Source organism: Elephas maximus, chromosome 15 (assembly GCF_024166365.1).
Source record: "Elephas maximus indicus isolate mEleMax1 chromosome 15, mEleMax1 primary haplotype, whole genome shotgun sequence".
Taxonomy (NCBI): domain Eukaryota; kingdom Metazoa; phylum Chordata; class Mammalia; order Proboscidea; family Elephantidae; genus Elephas; species Elephas maximus.
In genome coordinates, this window is record NC_064833.1 from 9274106 (window position 1) to 9297222 (window position 23117).

Consider the following 23117-nt stretch of genomic DNA (forward strand, 5'->3'; position numbering starts at 1 on the left):
TGATTTAAACCAAACCAGTTGTCATCAAGTCGACTCCAACTGACAGAGACCCCATGTGTGTCAGAGTACAACTGTGCTCTAGAGGTGTTTTCCAGACTGGTTTTGCGGAAATAGCTCACCAGGCTTTTCTTCCGAGACGCCTTTGGGTGGTTGAACCTCTGACCTTTCAGTTAGCAGCTGAGCGTGTTAACCTTTGCACCACTCTACTTCTAAATTAGGCCGCTCATTCTTCAGATGACAAAACTGAGGTCTAAAGAGGTTCAAAGATGAATGCAGACTTTGTCCCAGCAGGGGTGCAAGGGCCAGTTAAGGTGGGAGACCCCGGGCGCCGCTTTGCGGCTTCATGAAGGGCAGTGCCTCAGAGGTGTCTGGTTGGTCTCCTGCGGGGAGCAAAAGTATGGCGGCCAGGCCACACAGCCACTAGGGGGCAGAGTTGGGATTCAGCTCTAGGCCTGGGCTTCAAGCTGCTCTTTAACTTCACTATGCTTTAAAATAAGAGATTGGCTTATGGATCCGAATATCCCTTTTCTTTCTATCTCATTTTCTTCAAAAATTGCTTTATAAAATTTTTTGAATTGGTATGTCCATGTTGTTGTTGCTAGCTGCCATCGAGTTGGCCCCACTCATGGTGACTCAGTGCACAACGGAATGACGCTCTGCTGGGTTCTTCACCAACCCCATGATTGGACCATTGTGATCCATAGGGATTTTCACTGGCTGATTTTGGAAGTCGATCGCCAAGTAGTCTGTTTTGGTCTGGAAGAGCCACTGAGACCTGTTTGGCATCATAGCAACGTACAAGCCTCCACTGACAGATGGGTGGTGGCTATGCATGAGATGCATTGGCTGGGGATCAAACCCAGGTCTCCCGCATGGAAGGCGAGAATTCTACCACTGACCCACCATGGGGGCATTAATGGTTCAGTGGCAGAATTGGAGCAGATCACCAGGTCTTTTCTCCCACAGAGCTCCTGGGGGGATTCGAACTGACAGCGTTTTGGTTAGCAGCCAAGTGCTTAACCATTGTGCCACCAGGGCTTCTTATAATGGAAATAAGAGCTGTTACTTGTGGCTGCTAACCAAAAGGACGGCATTTCGAACCTACCAGCAGCTCCATGGGGGAAAAGACCTGGCGATCTGCTCCCATAAAGTTTACAGCCTAGGAAACCCTATGGGGCAGTTCTGCTCTGACCTATAGGGTCACTATAAGTCGGAACCAACTCGCCAGCACGCAACAGCATTTTCTATTGGCCTCCTGGGTCTTGGCAATAACCCCGGCCTGCGAAAGGAGGCGTAGTGCCCAGATCTGCCACAAGAGGGAGCTGTCAGCACGTGTATGGCGCCTGCCGGTTGATGAAGGGCCTGCGTTTTCTGTGTTGCTAACTCCCAACGTTTTTTTGCTGAATACCCGTGTGGCCCTCCGTGTCAGCTGTCTCAGGTTCTGGAGCTGTTGCCGCGCTGTGCAGTGGACATGCTAATTACGTGTGTGCCTCACTGAGTGAGCATTAACCACAAATGGCCCTCTCATTTTCCAGCCTGTTGTTCCCTGAAATGAATTGCCGTAGTAAATTACGACACAGAGCAAAGCCCCTCTTTAGCGTAGCTACTCCTTCACTGCAATCAGTCATTTGGGATGGCTGACGGGGAGAACACAAGCTTAGGGGCCTCCCGCCCTCAGTTGAATCCTGGCAGGAAGGCCTGGAGACGCGGAGACTGTGGAACTCCCGCTCTAACGTGACGCCACTATGGGTTGGGGATGTCAAGACTTATTTTACTCACAGCAGCTCTGTGTGGGTGTCAGGAAATAACAGACTATCTCCAGCACAGTGTTGGCTACCAGCAGATGGCAGATGGAGGGACTGACTTTGAAAGTCTTGCTCAAGTTTTGACATTATTTATCTGACTGGGGGCTTTTTGGCAAATCGCTAACTTCCCTGAGTCCCAGCTCCCTCATCTGTAAATCGAGGATGATGATGGTGGTATCAGCTAGTTGGTTCCTTCCCAGAACCGTAGGGAGGATCCGCAGGGAGGATCCGCAGGAGGCAGTCCAGATCTTATTCAGCAGCTGGGTGGGCAGCGGAAGTTGGGCGCCAGCCAGAGAAGGAAGGAGGACTGTGGCTAGTTCACAGGGACTTCACCCTCTCTGCGTGGGCTGTGTGCGCCCACATGTGTAGTGTTTTTACCGGTTGGGCCCATTCATTTGTTGATTCAGTCAACGAATACTGAATATGAATACTTTCCTGCTTCCTCAGATTTCCAAGGGGCATCTGTAGCAGGTATAGGACCACCTTGGAGCTCACATTCACACGCTGCTTTCTATGTTCCAGTGAAGAACCCAAAGTGGTTAGATTGTGAACCTCACTCTGGGCCATGGAGTCTTGATGCCTCTCTCTCTCCCTTGGTGGATGTGTAGAAACTTTCCTGGAATGGCCACCCCCCGTCTCACAACTCTTGTACCTTCCTTGCCTGAAATTTCCCTGCCTCCCTTAACCCTGGACCCTCTGTTCACCTGGGCTGTCTGCTCACCTGTACTCTCTGATCACCGGGGCCCTCTGCTTACCTGAACTCTAAGCTCACCTGGCCCCTCTGCTCATCTGAGCCTTCTGTTCACATGTGGCCTCTGCTCACCTGGGCCCTCTGCTTACCTGGACCCTCTGCTCACCTGAACCCTCTGCTCACATGGACCCTAAGCTCACCTGGACCCTAAGCTCATTTGGAGCCTCAGTTTACCTGAACCCTCTGCTTACCTGGGCCCTAAGCTTACTTGGACCCTCTGTTCACCAGGGCCCTAAGCTCACTTGGGACCTAGGCTCACCTGGACCCTCTGTTCACCTGGGCCCTGTGCTCACCTGGGCCCTAAGCTCACCTGGTCCCTAAGCTTACCTGAGCCTTAAACTTACCTGGGCCCTCTGTTCATCTGGGCCCTAAGCTCACCTGCACCCTCTGTTCATCTGGGCCCTGAGCTCACTTGCTCCCTAAGCTTACCAGGGCCCTAAACTCACCTGGGCCCTCTGCCCACCTGGGCCCTCTGCCCACCTGGGCCCTCTACTCACCTGGATCCTCTCCTTACCTGGGCCCTCTGTTCACCTGGACCTTCTGCCCACTTGGGCCCTCTACTCACCTGGATCCTCTGCTTACCTGGGCCCTCTGTTCACCTGGACCTTCTGCTCACCTGGGCTCTCTGCTCGTCTAGTCCAGGTGCTTACCGCTCAGGATTCAGGCACTTCTCTTAACGGCTAGGCTGTTCACACCCACCTTCAGGAATGACTTTTCTTCATCAAATCTAAATTTATCTTGCTCCTGGTTAAACTAATTTCCTTTTTGTGCTCGTGTGTATGTGGGCTTTTTTTTTTTTTGTCATCTACTATTCACTTCATCATTCTAAGTGCCGTTATGATAGGAAGACAGAGGCATGGGGCATATCCCAGCCCATCCTCGCCCACCCAGTCAAATGTCTGATCAACTCAAAGAGAAATACCAAAATATCATCAGCCGTCTGTGAGTACGCTTTGCCCTGTCTCCCCGAGGGTCAGCAGCCCTGGTTCCTGCTCTTCCTTCTCAGCCTGTGTGTGCTTGGATTGGCGGAGGCGCTTTCTCCAAGGCTGTCTGGAGATCAATACACCTTTCTCCCCAAAGAGGGAGACCTTAGTATTTTGTCGCTTACCTACTTCCATTTCTAATATCAACTTAAATGTTTTTTTTTTTTTAAATGTATTTTTTTCTCCTTGGAGTACAAATGGAATTCCCACTGTGAGAAATCTGAAAGGCTCAGAGGAACTTTATGAAGTAGAAAATAGCTCGCGTTTGTAATGTGCCTCCTTGGAGTCAACCCTACAGCTGGGCTGTGGGGCCAGTTGGATGTTGATGCGAAAACAGTGGGGCCGGCCTCTCCCTGCCACGCCTGTCTCTACACATCAGGACGTCAAACCAGTTCATTCCGGTTCTAGCCCCTGCTGAGAATGTGCATTTCCACCCCAGATATACTGAATCAGAATCTACATTTTTACAGGAACCCCTGGTGACCCATGTGTAGAATAAATGTTGAGAGCCTCCTCTGGGCTGGTGGTTCTCCGAACTGGCCCCTAAGCAGCAGTATTAGCACCCCTGGGAACTTGTTAGAAACGCAGATTACGAGGGAGGGTTGAGCCAGAAGGAACCTGTCAGAAGGCCTGCTTCAGATCAGTTTCTCCATGTCTCCCTTCAGGCTAATAGCCTTCCTCTCTTCCCCGTGGAAAACCGTTCATCAGAAGCTGCAAATTGGTGGCCCTTGGCCAACCTAACCTGCAGGCTTGCTCTGTTTAACCTGCACGGTGTTTTTGCAGAAAAATCTTATTTCGTTGCCAGCATTTAAACCTCGGGAGATTTCACATACAGTGTTTTGGCCCCCATCAGCTGTACCTTCCTATGGGACAGGCTCCCTGGGTGCTTTGCAATCCATCCCCACCCCTCCTGGAACGGGCCTTCTGCTAGGAAGGCCTGCACCTCTTGCCCTTCCTGGTTAAACGTCTGGTGGATTCCCTGAGGAGCTGCTGCCTGCTTCACAGGCCTTGGAATTGCTCCCCCTTACATTCAGAGCTCTTCGTGGGTGTCTGGTTCTCCCCAGTTCACCTCCCACAGGGGGACAGCTGCCGCCCCCTGCCTCAGCATGCCCCCCTCTCCTTACCCGTTCCAGCTGTCCTGCCCTCCTCGGAGAACCAGCTCAACTTCCCCTCCCCTGAGAAGCCTTCCCCAGCAAGGGGTTGCTGCACCCTCCAGACACCCCCCTGTGGCATATGGTTAGCACGTTTTATTATAACCCCCCCCCCATACACACATACCTTGCCTCCTTCCCGCCTAATTTTTAAGCTGCTTAAAAGGCCTGAAGCTGATCCTCTTAAGCAAGTGACAGCTTCCTCACCTGGGGTAACGATACCCTCCCGTCTGACCCCTGCCTGACCCCTGCCGTGGTCTTTTCAGTTGCCTCATACGCGTGCAAAAGCCGGACAGTGAAAAAGGAGACAGAAGAAGCATTGATGCATTCCAGTTGTGGTTTTGGCGAATAATACTGAATGTACGATAGGGTACAGAAGAACCAGCCAAAACCAAAACCCAAACCCACTGCCGTCAAGTCGATTCTGACTCATAGTGACCCTATAGGACAGAGTGGAACTGTCCCATAGAGTTTCCAGGGAGTGCCTGGTAGATTTGAGCTGACCTTTTGGTTAGCAGCTGTAGCTCTTAACCACATGCCACCAGGATTTCCAGAAGAACAAACAAATCAGTCTTAAAAGAAATACAACCAGAATGCTCCTTAGAAGCGAGCATGGTGAGGCTTTGGCTCGCTTGCTTTGGACATGTCATCAGGAAAGATCAAATGCTACAAAAGGACATCATGGTTGGTAAGGTTCTTAGAAGGTCAGTGGAAATGAGAGAAGCCCTCAGTGAGATGGACTGACACAGTAGCCACCGCAGCGGGCTCAAACACGCCAACAACCGTGAAGGTGGCGCAGGACCGGGCAGCGGTTTACTCCGTTACGCAGGAGGTTGCCCTGAGTCAGAGCCGGCTCGACGGCAGCTAACAGCAACGTGTGACCTACTAGCTGTGCCGTGGTGCGCATTCGTGCGGGTTGTACACTGCAGAAGAATGCCACATCTGAGGAGGTTTGTTTCACCATGTAGATTTGTACATTATGACAGTTTTCCGTAAATGGTAGTCAAGGGTCTTGTTCCAACAAAATCAGTATGACTACTTTCTGAGCAGGAGGGCTGGTGTCTTACGGAAGGGGGCGCTTTCCACTTCTCCTGGAGATACCTTATGGGCTTGCAAGCCCTGCTTGTCTGGATTGAATGTGTTAACAACTGGGGAAGTGCCTGCTACTCAGTTAAGTCTCCTTCCTTCTCTGGAAAGCAGGGTTTGAAGTGCCATCGTGGAGGTAACCTCAGAAGCGGGGCTTCCGGCCTGAGCTGGAGCGTAGAGTGGGGAGAAGGTGCTTTCTAGTGGAAAAGCAGGCAAAGGTTGGGGGTGAGGCTTCCTGAGCTCAGGTCCCAGCCCCACCTCTGCCCATCACTTGGACCACACTTAGCCTCCATATCCTCAGTTGAAATATGGGGAAGTTGGCAGTTCGAGCCCGCCCAAAGGCACTTTGGAAGACAGGCCTGGTGATCTGTTTCTAAAAGGTCACAGCCCTGAAAACCCAATGGGGCAGTTCTACTCAGCACACATGGAATGGACTCAGCGGCAACTAACAACAGCGACTGAATTTTCTTGATTCAAAGACTCACATCTGAACATCTCTAAAATCAGGGGGTGTCTTGCCCTTGGTGTGATAAGGAACCAGTGTGTCATAGTTTATGTGGCAGCGTTTGTTAATTTTTTAGTAGTATGTAAAATACCAGTGCTCCTTAAAATAGATGTTGTCTTAGGTTGGAGGAAATACAGTAATAACACCTATTTCATAGGATTGGTGTGAAGATTAAATATGCCTAGCACGAGCCTCGCATGGTCGGTCCCTGGCTCCAGGCGAGGGCTCACTTCATCAAAGCTTCCTTCGACTTCTTCCTCTTTGAATTGCATTGTTCTGCTTACAGCAGGGTCTCAGTAAGTGTGATGATGATGGTGGTGATGATGATGGTGTTGGTACAGCAGATGCACAGCTGGCTGTAAGTTCTGCAGAATAAGCTAAATGGAAGGGAAGTGTCTTGTCCTAACCCGAGCCCCTTTTCCTGCAGATAAAGAAAAAAAGTATTTTAAATTGTACTAAGTTACACAATATGAGACTTTATTCATTAAGTTGAATGTGACAGCAGTCTGACTTCCTGTTGTTAAAATATTTCCACTCCTATTGAGAAGCTGCCAGCTCATATGAATTTAATAACATAAGGACAAGGGAAAAGAAAACAAAAAATAAGACTCAAAGAATCCACTTCCCTGCTATTCTAACCAACTGGAAGAGATCCATATTTGTGCCCATTCCAAAGAAAGGTGATTCAACAGAAGATGAAAATTATCGAGCAGTGTCATTAATATCACATGCAAGTAAAATTTTGCTGAAGACCATTAAAAAATGGCTGCAGCAGTACCTCAACAGGGGACTGCCAGAAATTCAAGCTGGTTTCAGAAGAGGATGTGGAACCCGGGATATCACTGCTGATGTCAGATGGATCCTGGCTGAAAGCAGAGAATACCAGAAGGATGTTTACCTGTGTTTTATTGACTATGCAAAGGCATTTGACTGTGTGGATCATAACAAATTATGGATAACATTTCAAAAAAATGGGAATTCCAGAGCACTTAACTGTGCTTATGCAGAACCTGTGTGTAAATCAAGAGACAATCATTCATACAGAACAAGGAGGTATTGCATGGTTTAAAGTCAAGGAAAGGTGTGTGTCAGGGATGTATCCTTCCACTATGCTTATTCAATCTGTATGCTGAGCGAATAGTCCGAGAAGCTGGACTATATGAAGAAGAACATGGCATCAGGATTGGAGTATGACTCAACATTACTTGCTGAAAGTGAAGAGGACTTGAAGTACTTACTGATGAAGGTCAAAGATTATAGCCCTCAGTATGGATTACACCCCAACGTAAAACAAAACACCTCATAACCGGACCAATAAGCAACATCACGATAAATGGAGAAAAGACCGAAGTTGTCAAGGATTTCATTTTACTCGGATCCACAATCAATGCCGCAGTCAAAGCAACAGTCAAGAAATCAAACAATGTATAATGCATTGGATAAGTCTGCTGCAAGAGACGTCTTTAAAGTGTTCAAAAGCAAAGATGTCACTTTGAGGACTAAGATGCGCCTGACCAAGCCATGGTATTTTCAGTCACCTCATATACTTGCGAAAGGTGGACAATAGATAAGGAAGACTGAAGAACTGATGCCTTTGAATTATGGTGTTGGCGAAGAATGTTGACTATACCATGGACCGCCAGAAGAATGAACAAGTCTGCACTGGAAGAAGCACAAGCCAGAACGCTCCTTAGAAGGAAGGATGGTGAGACTTGGTGTCACATACTTTGGACATGTTATCAGGAGGGTTTAGTCCCTGGATAAGGACATCATGCTTGGTAAAGTAGAGGGTCAGCGAAAAAGAGGAAGACCCTCAATGAGATGGACTGACACAGTGGCTGCAACAATGGGCTCAAGCGCAGAAACTATTGTGAAGATAGCGCGGGACCGGGCAGGGTTTCCTTCTGTTGTACACAGGGCCTCTATGAGTCGGAACCAACTTGACGGGACCTAATGACAACAACATCCTCTGCTCGTGAGACAGATAATTTAATAAGATCATAGCTTTGGCTGTTGAACTCTCTTCAAAGTTAATAAATCTAAATAAAAGATTGTTAAAAGCAGAAGGAATGATCTATGCTAACAAAGAGAGGAAGTAAGAGATTTTTAAACCACAGCTTTTAAATGAACCGATTTAAATAATGTAGCATTTTGTCTTCTTGTGATTATTGATAAACGTTGAAGCATATTGTAACGTTCATTCATATAACACTTGTGGAGTGCTCACTGGGTGCCTGGCAGCGCCGCACTTTGAGGAAGGTGGTGCTCAGTCAGGTGAGGCTCTGGCTACCAGGTGGGCGGACAGCTTGCCACTTGGCCTTTGCTGGTGGAGTGGGGGTGAGGCCCAGGTTTTTTCCGTGCTGCTTGGCTGTGGCAGAGCGTCGATTGCTCACAAGTGTCCTGTCCTGCCAGGCTGTTTCCTGTCCCTCTGGCTGGAGACAGCAGGCTTGTCTTGAAGCTGCTTTTACCTGCGCCCTGTTGTTGGTGTTGCGATTGCTGGCTTCTTCAGCTCCATGTCTGGCGCTTACCACCACATTGTTCCTTAGGTCCCGAGGTTGCTAGCTGGTCTGCTGCCTTCTCTCCAACATTCATGGTCTTTGCGTACTTGGTTTACATACAATGTCCAGGCTTTTCAACTGTACTTAGTGGGAGGAAGGGAGAAAAGAACATCTACCGCATCTTTTTGGAACTTCTTGCCACAGCATTTTTTAAAAACGCTGTGTGTATCAGAGTGCCTCAGGCGGAGGGTGAAAGCCCTACAGGCTGCCACACTCCCCACAGCTCCCTGTTGTTTACCACCCGCCAGCTCCCCGCTACCCCCACCCCAAGGCCTTGACATTTGCCGTTGAGCTGCCTTCCTCTTCTCACCTCCAGCTTACCCTAAATTTCTGGCTTTCATTTTAGTCAGCTTTCATTTGGAAAATAAATGTTTCCAGGTGCAGCTGAGAGTACATTGCTTTGATTAGGCCCTAACAGCTGCCTCCTTCCACATCCTGGTCTCGGCCTGACTGGACTTGGCTCCCTGTAGACAGGTAGACAGGAGAACCGTGTCCTCATGGTGTTTGTTTTTAAGGAGAAAGCTTGGCATGTGGAGAGCAGGTCACACCCTGTACTTCCTTTCTCCAGTAACCCACTGAAGCCATTTGCTTCACGGTAAAGTGCAGGCTGTCTGGTGTCACTCCTGGATCATCAGACCTGCACCAGAAGGGACATTTTTTCCCTAAGCTGCCCCTTCCACCATTGATCTTTGGGTCTGGAAGCTTCAGTGGCTTACCTAGAGATGTACAGCCAGTCAGAGGGCCAGAACACAGGGCTTCGGGCACCAAGGTCTAGGCAGTTTCCATGAGACCTCTCAGACCTGGATGCTGTTTTCTAACATTGTGTCTGTAAGAAGATGGATTTTGAGTTTCCACTCAGGGCCTCTGAGACCTTCCATGGTAGCAACACTAGATACCTCCTCTGCCTTCCTGTGCTGAGCCCTGATCTGAAGCAGGACTCTAGAGGGGTGGGGGGGAGGGGAGGGGCGCAGGGCCCCAGGACCCTGGGGGGAGGGGAGGGCACAGGGCCCTGGGGGACCCTGGTTGAGGGGGAAGGGCGCAGGTTCCAGGGACCCTGAGGGGAGGGGAGGGGAGGGCACAGGGCCCCAGGACGGGGGGAGGGGCTTGCATGAAGGTGTGGATGCTGTTGAGATAGTATTAACCACCCTCTCTCCCCTCCCCTACGACGCATCTGCCTGTTCCGGTCCCTAGCATGCAGCAATAGGTCTGGCACACCGTGCCCAGGGAAGTGCAGGCACACCGTGCTCAGGGAAGTGCAGTGGTGCCCTTATTCCCAGAGAGAACGAGAAAGGGGCCGTTTCTAGTCTGCGTGGTTGTGTATTATTGGACTGTTTACAGTGAGCATGTGTTTGTATTGTAACTTTTGCAGTAAAAAACCCGCAGTAAATAATTTTTTTTCCCCATTGCCATTGAGTTGATCCTGACGTGTTACGCAGTAGAACTGCTCCATAGAGTTTTCCTGGCTGACATGTTTATAGAAGCAGATTGCCAGACCTTTCTTCCGCAGCACTGCTGGATGGGTTCAAACTGCTGATCTTTAGGTCAGTAGTTGATCACAAACTCTTTGCTCCACCTATGGACCCTGATAATAATAATAATAGTCAAAAGCTGGTATAAAAGCTGGGACACCATAAATGTCCAAACCCTGCCTTGCCCTCGTCGCCCCACCCGCTGAGGCTCCCACAGAAGAGGGCCTTTCAGAGGACGCTAGCTCAAGGGGAAGATTCCCTTGACTGTGTGCTGGGTGCCTGAGTGCCCCATAAGCTGGCTGGAGCATGTGCCTTAAGCTCCAGGCTGAACTAACTGCTCTCTCCCCTTTACTCATGGGCCTGACATTTGGAGAGGTTCCTTTAGGAGGAGGCCAGCTCTGGCTGACCACATCTGCTGCCTGTGGCCAGAGGAAGAGGCCAGAGCGCCGGCTGCCCTCTGGCTGTGACCTTTCACCTGGCAGTGACCCTCCAGCCACCTATGGCTGTGACCTTTCACCTGGCAGTGGCCCTCTAGACACCTTCTGGCTGTGACCTTTCACCTGGCAATGACCCTCTAGCCACCCTCTGGCTGTGACCTTTCACCTGGCGGTGGCCCTCCAGAGTCTAAGGGGCCTAGCCAGCCTCCTGGAACAGACCCATCCTGATCCCTGCCCTTCGTCCCAGGAGGAGCAGGTGGGAGCTCTTCACTGTTTCCTTGTCCCCAGACACCACATCGGGGTGGGGTGGTGAGCAGGGTGGTGAGCAGACGGCAGGCGAAGGGTGCAGCAGGGACTGGCTTTTCCTGCCTAGGAAGGTTTGCAAATCAGCTCGGAAATGAGGACTTGTTTATAGAGTTATTTAAGGTTTTCCTTTTAATAGAACAGTCACAGATTAACAACTGGCCAATAATTCATGGAAACTGAATGAATGCTCAAACCCCAAACTTGTGTTACTTGCCTCGTGCCGAGTATATCATTTTTCCTTTGAATTCTTGTGCTAAGGATGAGTGTGCAGTAATTGGACCTAAAAATGTACCCCAAATTATAGCATCTTCATCAGCATTAGCTGACAACGTAATTATGATTATATTTCAGGGTACAAGATACATTTTTTCGTTTTGGTCCATGATAAAAAATGAAAATAGCTCCTTTGTTGTTCTTTTGGTAGATTAGCAGCTCTTAGTATTTGAGGGTGCAGCCTGACTGGGCGCTCTGCGTGAGGTCGCTGGCTTTGGCGTTTCCGTACTGTGCCCTGGGAGCACCTGCAGAGCGCAGGACCCTCAGGTCGAAGCCTGGGAGGCCCCACAGGGATTTTTAAGAGGGTATAAGTGCCTGTGCTCTGCCCTGGCATCTCCTGGAACAGGCTGGTTTTTAATTTTTTTAATTTTATCTTGTGGTAAAATACGTGTAACAAAAAGTTGCCGTTTTAACCATTTTTTTGGTCGTACAGTTTAGTGCCATTATTTCCATTCATCATGTGCTGCCACCAATCACGGCTACCCTAAGTTTTACATCACCCCTGACAGAAACTCCGGGACCCCTGCTGCCGTCACTCCCGTTCTCTCTCCTCCCCAGCCCCTGGTGACCACTCATCAACCCTGGTCTCTGAGCATTATTAACCTATTCTGGATATTTCCTGTAAGTGGGATCACGCAGGATTGGTCTTTTTGTGTCTGGCTTATCTCACTCAGCAGCATGTTTTCGAGGTTCACCCATGTTGTAGCGTGTATCAGAACGGCATTTCTCTTTACGGCTGAGCAGTATTCCACTGTATGTTTATCCATGTTGTCTATCCATTCATCTCTTGATGACACTTGGGTTGTTTCCACCTTTTGGCTAGTGTGAGTAGCGCGTCAGTAAACGTTGGTGCTCACGTTTCTGTTTGCATCCCTGCTTTCCAGTCTCTTGGGTATATACTTAGGAGTCGAATGGCTGGACCATATAGTAATTCTGTTTAACTTTTTAAGGTATCACCTAACTGTTTTCCATAGTGGTGGAACAGGCTGTTTTTAAATACACGGTTGCATTGTTAATAGCCAAGGAGAGTACACCACCAGCGCAGCTGAGGGGTTCGGCAGCCTGGTGGCTGTTGTGTGGCTGTATGGTCCTTTTCAGTGCTGACTCTGGGAAGGCCGTGCACCCTGACGACTCTGGGTTTCGGCTGGGTAAAACTGGTTCAGTTTGGCCCTGGGCTTTCCTGGCTGTGTGACCTGGGGAAGGGCAGCCTCCACACCTGGGCCTGCACCTATGACGGGAGGGTCATGAAGGGAAGTGGAAAACTGAACGAGAGCATGTGCGTGGGGCCGGTGGCCCCGGGCAAGCTGCTTACCCCTCTCAGCCTCAGTTTCCTCATCTGTACACTGGGGATCATGAAGCCTTTTTTGCTGGAATAATAAGATTGTTGTAGGACCAGCAGGAAGCACATTGAAAACCACATGGCCTCATAGAAAGAAAAAAAGCATTCCTGTAATCTCTTGTTTGGGAAGCATGTTGGGTTCCTTAGGAATAAGACATTTCTTGGAAAAAAAATAAAATATCTATTGGCAGTATTCATGAGAGAATTTCATTGATGAAGCAATGTTCTGCTTTGTTAAATTTCTGTTTCATGTGTTGTGTGGTAGGGAGAATTCTCTTAGGCCATTTCCTCACTGCTGGCTCATGGAGAAACCCTTTCTTTGAATCCAGAGAGTGGCCTTGCCCCTGTGGTCCCAGTGCCCTGCCGGGGCCTGTCTGCACCATAGCTATGTCGCCCTGGGCCATCCCCTTCCTTTCTCATTTCTTCTCTGCATTGGGAGGTTTTCTGTGAAAAGAAGGAGAAAAATGGGGTAGGGAGAGCAGGAATGGGAATCAGGAAAGATTTTGTTGTGTTTCAGGACAGGAGAAATGATGACGTGTTTGCAGGCTAATAGGAAAAAGCCAACAGAGAAGGAAAATTGATGGTCTGGATAAAGAAACATTACTGGGACCATGTCTGTGAGTTGCTGTGGGAGTGTCTTAGTCATCTAGTGCTGCTGTAACAGAAATACCACCAGTGGTATTTAACAAAGTAAAATTTATTTTCTAATGGTCTAATAGGCTAGAAGTCCAAAATCAGGGCATCAGCTCCAGGGGAAGGCTTTTTCTCTCTGTTGGCTCTGGAGGAAGGTCCTTCTCATCAGTCTTCCCCTGGACTAAGAGCTTCTCTGCCTAGGAACCCCAGGTCCAAAGGATGCACTCTGCTCCCGGTACTGCTTTCTTGGTGGCATGAGGTCCCCCTGACTCTCTGCTCACTTCTCTCTTTTATATCTCAAAAGAGATTGGCTCAAGATACAATCCAATCTTGTAGATTGGGTCCTGCCTCATTAATATAACTGCCGCCTATCCCACCTCATAAACATCATAAAAACCAAAAAAATTAAACCCTTTGCCATTGATTCCAACTCATAGTGACCCTATAGGACAGAATAGAGCTGCCCCATAGGGTTTCCAGGGAGTGCCTGGTGAATTTGAACCGTGGACCTTCAGACCTTTTGGTTAGCAGCTGCAGCACGTAACTACCATGCCACCAGGGTGTCCATTAACATGATAGAGGTTGGATTTACAGCACATAGGAAAATCACACCAGATGACAAAATGGTGGACAGTCACACAATACTGGGAATCGTGGCCTTGCCAAACTGATACGCATATTTTGGGGGGATACAATTCAATCCATGACTACAGGTTAGGATTTGGTGTGCACAAGTGGTAGCATTGTCCTTTGTCCAGTGGCCTTCAGGGTGGCGGCTGTGGGAGCAGCCCCCCTCCCCCCAGGCGCAGGCAGTAAGGGGTACATTGTCTTTGGGGAATTTCACAGCAATAATAAACAAAAACAAAAAAACAAACCCGTTGCCATAGAGTTGATTCTGACTCCTAGCGACGCTTTAGGACAGAGTATAACTGCCTCATAGGGTTTCCAAGGAGTGGCTAGTGGATTCGAACTACCGACCTTTTGGTTAGCAGCCGAGCTCTTAACCACTGTGATGATAGCACCAGCTAAAAGTTGGGCTCCTTTTTATAATCTCCGTGGACTGGCAATTCTGAACTATGGCAGTGATGATACGCTCTTCCAACTGGGGTGAACCACCCTGCTGAGCCTCCCCCCCCACCCACTTGTATGCCACCGCTTTTGCCAAACCTCATATCTACTGGAGGGAGGCCGAGAGGATGGGCACAGGTGCAGGCAGCTGGCAGGTGGGGCGGAAGCTCGTGGAAGGTGTCTTCTGGCTGCTTCAGGTCAAAGAGGAAGCAGGGTCAGCAGCTGAGAGTGAGGAGGGAGTGAGGAAAGGAGAGAGGTGTGAAATATTTGTTTCTGCCCTAGGGAGAGCAAATAGCCTGGAGACCTCAGATGCAAGTGGCAGCTTGTGGAGTCCCCTCAGGCTAGGGATGGTGAATATTGGGGAACCAGGCAGAGGGGTGGAGGTTTTCCCCAGGCCATCTGCCTGGGAGAGGGCAGGTGGCAGTTGGAGAGATGGATTGAATTAGGATGTGGCTTACTGAGTGCCTGCTGTGTTTCCAGGGCCCTGGTGGCGCAGTGGTTAAGATCTCAGGCTTCTAACCAAAAAGGCTGGCAGTTCAAATCCACCAGCTGCTCCTTGAACACCCAATGGGGCAGTTCTACTCTGTCCTACAGGGTCACTGTGAGTCGTAATCAACTCGATGGCAACGGGTGCTATGTTTCTAAGGAACCTTGCTGTCCCAACGGTTAAGCACTGGTTGCTCTCTACAAGACTGGCAGTTCGAGTCCACCCAGCGCCTCTGTGAGAGAAACGCCTGGTGATCTGCTTCCGTAAAGACTACCGCCAAGCAAACGCTACAGGGCAGCTCTGTTTTGTCACATGAGGTCACTATGAGTTGGAATCGCACCCAACAACAACAACGACACTGTGTTTCGGGAGTCTCTGGGTGGTGCAAATGGTGAACGCACTTGGCTGCTAACCAAAAGGAAGTTCTAGTCCGCCAGAGACACCTCAGAAGAAAGGCCTGTTGGTCCACTTCTGAAAAATCAGCGATTGAAAACCCAGTGGAGCACAGTTCTACCCTGTTGGATACAGATGGTGTCGCCATGAGTTGGAGCTGGCTTGATGGCAACTGGCTTTACATGTCTCTTACCGAGTAGGCACTTGCCCTGCATTTCCTATGGAATTCCAGCACCTGAGAGACTGTTACTACTCAAGGCTGCCTGGCTTTAGGGACTAGAGCCAAGAACTCAGCCTGGGCCTGTCTGACTTCAAAGCCATTGATTGTCCTTTCCATTTTAACAATTCTTCTTTTTAGTGTAAATGAAAAAAAAAAAAATCTAGGTTTTAATTGTTAATTTGCAATCCTAAATTTAACATTTTTATATGTGCCTATAATTGTTTTATCAGACTCAAAAATGAGTGTTTTTTTCCAATTATGTCTTCCTGCCTAGTATATTGGGACGGGCATAATGGACTATTAGTAAGTGTTGGTGAAAGGTGATAATGCTTTCAGTAGGAATTAGGGGCTTACCCAAGCAACAGAGTCCCATCTTTGTGTCCTCCCTTCCTGTGCGGGTCAGTGAAGGTGTCTTGGCTCCTGTGCAACGCCATTTGTTCCATTCCTTCTCGCACCGGATTTCAGAGAGTCTAGCTAGAATGTTTAATTGCTGCTAGTGCGGCTCATTCATCTGAAGGGTGGGATTTGGTGATTCACGTTCCAGGTGAATTTTCACCTTGCCGTTTGTACCTGCACTGGATTCTGGGCCGTTGCGTAGGTGGAGGTAGCCGTCAGTTGCTGTTCAGTCGACTCTGACTCACGATGACCCCCTGTGTCAGTACAGAACTGCGCTCCACTGGGTTTTCAGTGGCTGGTTTTTCAGAAGTAGATCTCCAGGGCTTTGTTCCAAGGTGTCTCTTGAACCTCCAACCTTTTGGTTAGCAGCTGAGCATGTTCACTGTTTGCACCACCCAGGGACTCCAGATCTGGGTAATAGGAAGGCCCATATTAGACACTATGCAGAAGGACCGGAGTTCTGAAACCATGAAGATGGACTTTTCTACAACTGGAGCCTTCGGAAGATGGAAAGGGTGCCTCTGTGGACTTGAGCTGCCCAGCAGCGGCGGTGTCTGCCAGAGCGACGCCACCTGCTGGAGGCTGCTGGTGCTTCCGAAGGAGACCCTTAGCGTTTTCCTGTAGCAGTTGGAAGTTGTCATTATTGTGGTGGGAGGTGAAATAACATGGTTTGTATTTTCTCTCTTACAGAAAACACTGCCATCTTCATGTGTAAATGTTGTAACCTCTTCTCACCGAGTCAGTCGGAACTCCTCTCCCACGTCTCTGAGAAGCACGCGGAAGAAGGGGTGAACGCGGATGAGATCATCATTCCCCTTCGACCTCTGAGCACCCCTGAGCCCACTAACCCCAGCAAAACGGGAGATGGTAAGGGGGCGGGGTGCTGGGTGGGGCGCCATGCCACGGTGCCATGTTCTCCCCATGCCTGTTGGTTACAGTGCTGATTCACTCGCACAGATTTGGTGCTAGGTTTCTGTTTGTGGACTGAGCAGAAAGTTGAGGAAAAATTCCTTCCAGGACAGGCTAGGAGAAGGACTGCGGGGCTGAGCTCCTTTAAGCTTCGGTTCTGTCCTTGGCAAAGAATACCACGAAACACCAATATTGAGAGGAGCGTGGTGTCCTGGTCACGTGGTTGGCACAGCTTGTGTTTTGCACGGAGCCCGGCTGCCTGTGGTCTGCCCTGTTGGGGTTACTAGTTCACACATGGAGTGCCTGGGTCATGCAAATGGTTAAACGCCTGACTACTAAGCAAAAGGTTGGCGGTTCAAACCCACCTAGAGGTGCCTGGGTGGCATTTGAACTAATGATCAACCACAAAACTGGGGAACTGGGGAGATTAATGAAAGAATTATTTAGGCGACTGTTATGAGTTCATAGGTTGAATCATTTCCCCCAAACTGATATATTTGAAATCCTAATCCCCAGTACCTGTGAATATGACTTTATTTGAAGATAGGATCTTTGCGGTTGTCACCAAGGTCAAATGGGGTCGGTAAGGCCAGCCCTGATCCAGTGTGTCTGATGTCCTCCTGAGGAGAGAAGAGGCCCAGAGTCGGAAACCGGGAAGGCAGCCATGTGAGGACGGAGGTGGAGACTGGAGCGATGTATCTACAAACCAAGGGACGCCGTGGAAGCCCCGGGACCACCAGAAGCTAGGAAGAGGCAAGGAAGGACCATCGCCTAGAGCCTTCAGAAAGAGCACGGCCCTGCAGACACCCTGGGTTTGGATTTTAAGCTTCCAGGACTGTGAGAGAATGCATTTCTGTTGTTTCAAGCCCCCAGTTTATGGTACTTTGTTACAGGAGCCCTGGGAAGCTAATCCAGGGACTTTCCTGTCCCATGCGTGTATTTGAATCCTTGTTCCAGAGTTACATTTATTAAGTGCCTACTATGTGCCAGGCCCGATTCTGGTACTGGAAATGCAGAGCTTTGCGTCTGGCTTCTAGGGTCTCACCGTCTTGATGGGGGAGCCAGAGCAGGTATTTTAGCACAGGATGCTGGCTCTGTGCTTACTCTGATAACAAGCTGTGTGCTGTCCGCAGGCCAGCGTGTATTCAGAATGCATCGATATGTGTGTGATTTTTATAGTCATGTATTCTAAATGTAGTAAATTCCTGCCGCAGTGTACCTACGTGTCAAAAAGCTGCATGTTAAAGAGAAAACTAAAACTACCTAAGAAACCCGAATAACGTAGGCATTTTATCGTCATTTAACGCAAAAGCATTCAACTGTGTGTGTGTATCGTAACAAATTAGGGATAACATTTCAAAGAATGGGAATTCCAGGACACTTAATTGTGCTCATGTGGAACCTGTACATAGACCAGGAGTCAGTCATTCAAACAGAACAAAGGGATACTGCATGGTTTAAAATCAGGAAAGGTGTGCATCAGGGTTGTATCCTTTCACCAAATTTATTTAATCTGTATACTGAGCAAATAATCTGAGAAACTGGACTGTATGAAGAAGAACATAGCATTAGGGTTGGAGGAAGACTCATTAACAACCTGTGTTATGCAGATAACAACCTTGCTTGCTGAAAATGAAGAGGACTTGAAGCGCTTACTGATGAAGATCAAAGACCACAGCCTTCAGTATGGATTGCACCTCAACATAAAACAAAAATCCTCACAACTAGACCAATAAACAGTGTCATGGTAAACGGAGAAATGATTGAAGTTGTCAGAGATTTCATTTTACTTAGATCCACAATCAACACCCATGGGCAAGTCTGCTGCAAAAGACCTCTTTAAAGTGTTCAAAAGCAAAGATGTCACTTTGAAGACTAAGGTGTGCCTGACCTAAGCCATGACATTTTCAGTCACCTCACACATGTGAAAGCTGGACAATAAATAAAGAGGACTGAAGAAGAATTGATGCCTTTGAATTATGGTGTTGGTGGAGGATATTCAATATACCACGGATTTTCAGAAGAACAAACAATTCTGTCTTGGAAGAAGTACAGCCAGAACGCTCCTTAGAAGCGAGGATGGCGAGAGTACAAGTACTTTGGACATGTTATCAGCGGGGACCAGTCCCTGGAGAAGGACATCATGCCTGGTAAAGTAGAGGGTCAGCGAAAAAGAGAAAGACCCTCAACAAGATGGACTGACAAACTGGTTGCAACAATGGGCTCAAGCATAACAGCGATCATGAAGGTGGTGCAGGACTGGGCGGTGTTTCGTTCCGTTGTACATGGGGCCACTATGAGTTGAAACTGACTCTCTGACACTTAACAACAACAACAGCAATTGCCATTTAAGTGGCCATAATATGATGTTCCACAGAAGTAGATCATTACCGTGAAATAGCTACTACTTAGGAGGACCATGTGTCCCGGTTTCCCAGGACAGTCCCAGTTTTTGTGTGTTGTTCAGTCTCAGGTTCAGTTAACGCCCTCTTTCAATCTCAGAAGTGGCTCGGCTTGGATGTTAGCTTATATGGCCTTTCTACTTGCTGAGCACTTACTAAGAGCCAGGCACTGCACCTAGTAGGTTACAGTTATTTTCTTCTTTTGTTGTCACAACAGTGCTATAAGACAAAGACAACTGTCATTTTACTTTACTCAGACACAGAGAAAATCAGCGTCTTGCCCAAGGTCAGGGACAGATCTATGATTGGAGCTCAGGTCTGAGTCCCAACCCTGGACTCTGCACCTGGCACCCATGCCTCTCCAGTAGCTGACAGATGTGTGCCATCAGCTGAGATGTGAGACTCTTCCCCTGACTCTCTTTCCCAGGGACAGAGGGAAGCAGCCCTGAGACCCACACAGGCAAGAACCCAAGTCGATGTGTGGCTCTGCCTTGGCCCCTATGTCTGACCTTTCCCTGGTTAACAGTATGCTGCTCTGGCTCTGGACTTTGGAGAATGTTTGGTACAGGAATGCAACCCAGTTTAAGGGGGACTGATCCTTCCTGTCCCATGTCTGAATGCCAGGCCTCAAGGGGAGGAAACTGCAGAGCATTCGCCTTGGATATCAAAGAGAAGCTCTACATCGTCCAAAGGACCTGGGTGGTCATTATTTACTCCACAACTGTGGCAAGTGAGCCTGTTTCTGCATTTATAAAATGCTCTGCTTCAAGGAGCTGTTGTTGTGAGAATCAGGAGCCAGAGGTTCTCTAGGCAAGCCCTTTGCAAACTGGGGTGAGGAGCCCTTGTCAGTAGGACACCAGGGTGTCCACTGGTGCTCAGTTAGGATGACCCACAGCAGAGAGTGGAGAAGGAAAAGCCTCCATTAGTTGGGCACTTGCTTTGGGTGAGATGCATCCGGATGGAGAGGTGCTGCCAGAGGCTCTGGTGGGAAACTGGCTGGCTGGGTCTGTGATGCCATCGTGGTGGAGATGGGGGGATGACCTTTTAATGAGGGAATACAGTTCAACCCAGCAAGTCAACTGCAGGCTGGAGCCCTTGGGGAGAGGTCCAAAGATACTCTTACCTACAATCCTGGGAAGCTACCTCTAGCATGTTGCACTCAGTATTTCCAAGTCTGAGAATACTGTGTCAGGAAAGTATGGAGAACATTTTCTTGGTGGTCCTGACCTCCATGAGGTGCATAGAAAAGGTTGTCTAGATGGTACATCTGGAAATGCTAAGACATGAGTTGAATGTTTAGTGGGTTGGTAGAAAAAGCATAGGCTTTGGAGTTAGGAAGACCAGGATAGGATACCTGGCTCTGCCTTTCACTAACTGTGTGATTCTGAGCAGCTTACTTTGCCTTCTGAGCCTTGATTCACTCGTGAGCGAGGTGTAGAAAATCACATAGAACCCCAGCAACATATGATTCATTTCAGCAAGCATATATTGAATACTGGCTTCGTGAGGTCCTTTGCTAGGTGCCGGAGAAAGAGAGAGAGAGACCAGCTCCTGACATTAAGGAGCTCACAGTAGAGGCAGAGAAATAAGTATTCAGGCTACAAACCATATGTCAGTTTCAGAAATGCTACATAAAAAGTATATGAATAGCTCTTGGACAGCTATGTGACATCACAAATAGAAAGAGTCCCACGGCCACACCCCAATATTAATTGATGGTGATGTCCTTAAATACACTAGTTGCTCCTCCTTATTTGACATTACTGGTTTTAGGTGAAGCAAAGATGTCATCTTGAAGACTAAGGTGCACCTGACCCAAGCCATGGTGTTTTCAGTCACCTCATATGCATGTGAAAGCTAGACAGTGTACAAGGAAGACCAAAGAAGAATGCCTTTAAATTGTGATGTTGGTGGAGAACATTGAATATATCATGAACTGCCAAAAGAACAAACAAATCTGTCTTGGAAGAAGTACAACCAGAATGCTCCTTAGAAGCAAGGATGGTGAGACTATGGCTCACATACTTTGGATATGTTATCAGAAGTGATCAGTCCCCAGAAAAGGACATCATGTTTGGTAGAGGGTCAGTGAAAAGGAGGAAGACCCTCCGTGAGATGGATTGACACAGTGGCAGCAACAATGGGCTCAAACATAACAATGATTGTGAGGATGGCACAGGACTGAGCAGTGTTTTGTTCTCTTGTACATAGGGTCACTACGATTTGGAGCCAACTCGAGGGCACCTAACAACAACAAGTTTCAGGTGCTGTATTTTCTTAGTTTTCACCTTATGCCACTAAAAGTAACTCAGGGAACATCTCCTAACTTCTGAATGACTTAATCCTCTGCCAGGTATATTTCTCTGAGCACCCTGGGAACGGCCAGAGGAACTTGTTAACGAAAACCTTTTCTGTCTGAAGTCTCTCCTTGTTACCAGTGTCAGGCAGATGGTCGATAAGGCAGCCTGTTCAGAAATGCCAGTCTGAATATTCCCAGGAAGTAGCCGTTGGTTATTAGTGTGGCTAGTGAATCCCGCAGTGGGATGCTTATTGCTATAGGTTGTGTTTCTGCACAGGAGGCTGGCTGCTGTCCCTCTTCAAGTAAAAATAGTTTTGTGGGGGATTTTTCTCACTCTGGTTTGCAGCGGTTCCTCCTGTGCTATGTGTCGTCTTTGTCTGTGGGGACCTAATTACTGTGCGGGACAGCTTGTTTAATCCGTCTACCTGCTGCACCTGATACTATTCAGTAGAAGACATCTGTACACTGTAGACAAGATGAGTCTCACTTTGTACATGGACTGTGAACCTGAAGGATTCTGTGTGAATCAAAACTTTGCCATTTGAATCCTTGTTGCAGATTTACATGATCATTTCAGAAACACTGTTTCTAAGATGACATCTACTGATTTAGTCATCATTTACGCTAAAACACCAGCTTCCCTTTATTGTCTTCCGTGTGCTGGGCATTATCCTAGGTGCGGTTAGCATATTCTTTGATTTAATCCTCATCGCACCTCTGCCCCTACCTTTGAACAGGCATATTTGTCTTCACTTTTCTGATAAGCAAAGTGAGCCTTAGAGAAACGTCATAACTTGCTTCAGGTAATGCAGCTAGTATGTGCTCAAAAACCCAACCTGTTGCAAGCGAGTCGGTTCTGACTCATGGTGACTCTGTGTATTACAGAAGAGAACTAAGCTCCATAGGGTTTTCTTGGCTGTAATCTTTATGGCCTCCAAGTGTCTGTAAGTTTATCTTACTGTGGGGGCTTTTGTGTTGCTGCCATGCTGGAAGCTATGCCACTGGTATTCGGATACCTACAGAGTCATCCATGGTGGGCAGGTTTCAGCTGAGCTTCCAGACAAAGATACACTAGGAAGAAGGATCTGGCGGTCTACTTCTGAAAAGAATTAGCCAGTGAAAACCTTATGAATAGCAACGGAACACTGTCTGATATAGGGCTGGAAGATGTGACCCTCAGGTTGGAAGGCACACAAAAGATGACTGGGGAGAGAGCTGCCTCCTCAAAGTAGAGTCGACCTTAATGACGTGGATGGAGTAAAGCTTTTGGGACCTTCAATTGCTGGTGTGGCATGACTTAAAATGAGAAGAAACGGCTACAAACATCCATTAATAATTGGGACATGGAATGTAGGAAGTATGAATCTAGGAAAATTGGAAAGCGTAAAAAATGAAATGGAGCGTATAAACATGGATATCGTAGGCATTAGTGAGCTGAAATGGACTGGTATTGGCCATTTTGAATTGGATATTATGGCCTACTATGCCGAGAATGACAACTTGAAGAGGAATGGCATTGTGTTCATTGTCAAAAGGAACATTGCAAGATCTCCTGAAGTACAATGTTGTCAGTGATAGGATGATACTCATATGCCTAAAGGGAAGACCAGTTAATAGGACAGTTATTCAAATTTACATACCATCCAC

General features: G+C 48.3%; 1 protein-coding gene across 23 annotated transcripts in view; it reads left to right on the forward strand.

Annotated features, from left to right (window-relative positions):
- The window catches only part of ZFAT (zinc finger and AT-hook domain containing), a 336678-nt gene that overhangs the window by 132815 nt on the left and 180746 nt on the right, over nt 1-23117 (forward strand). For 22 of the 23 annotated variants that reach the window (XM_049854202.1, XM_049854213.1, XM_049854217.1 and 19 more), the window contains one exon: nt 16551-16727. In XM_049854202.1, coding sequence (XP_049710159.1) covers nt 16551-16727 — 177 coding nt within the window. Of the gene's footprint in view, nt 1-16550; nt 16728-23117 lie in introns of those variants that run through there. The other variant, XM_049854218.1, reaches the window with a different exon arrangement.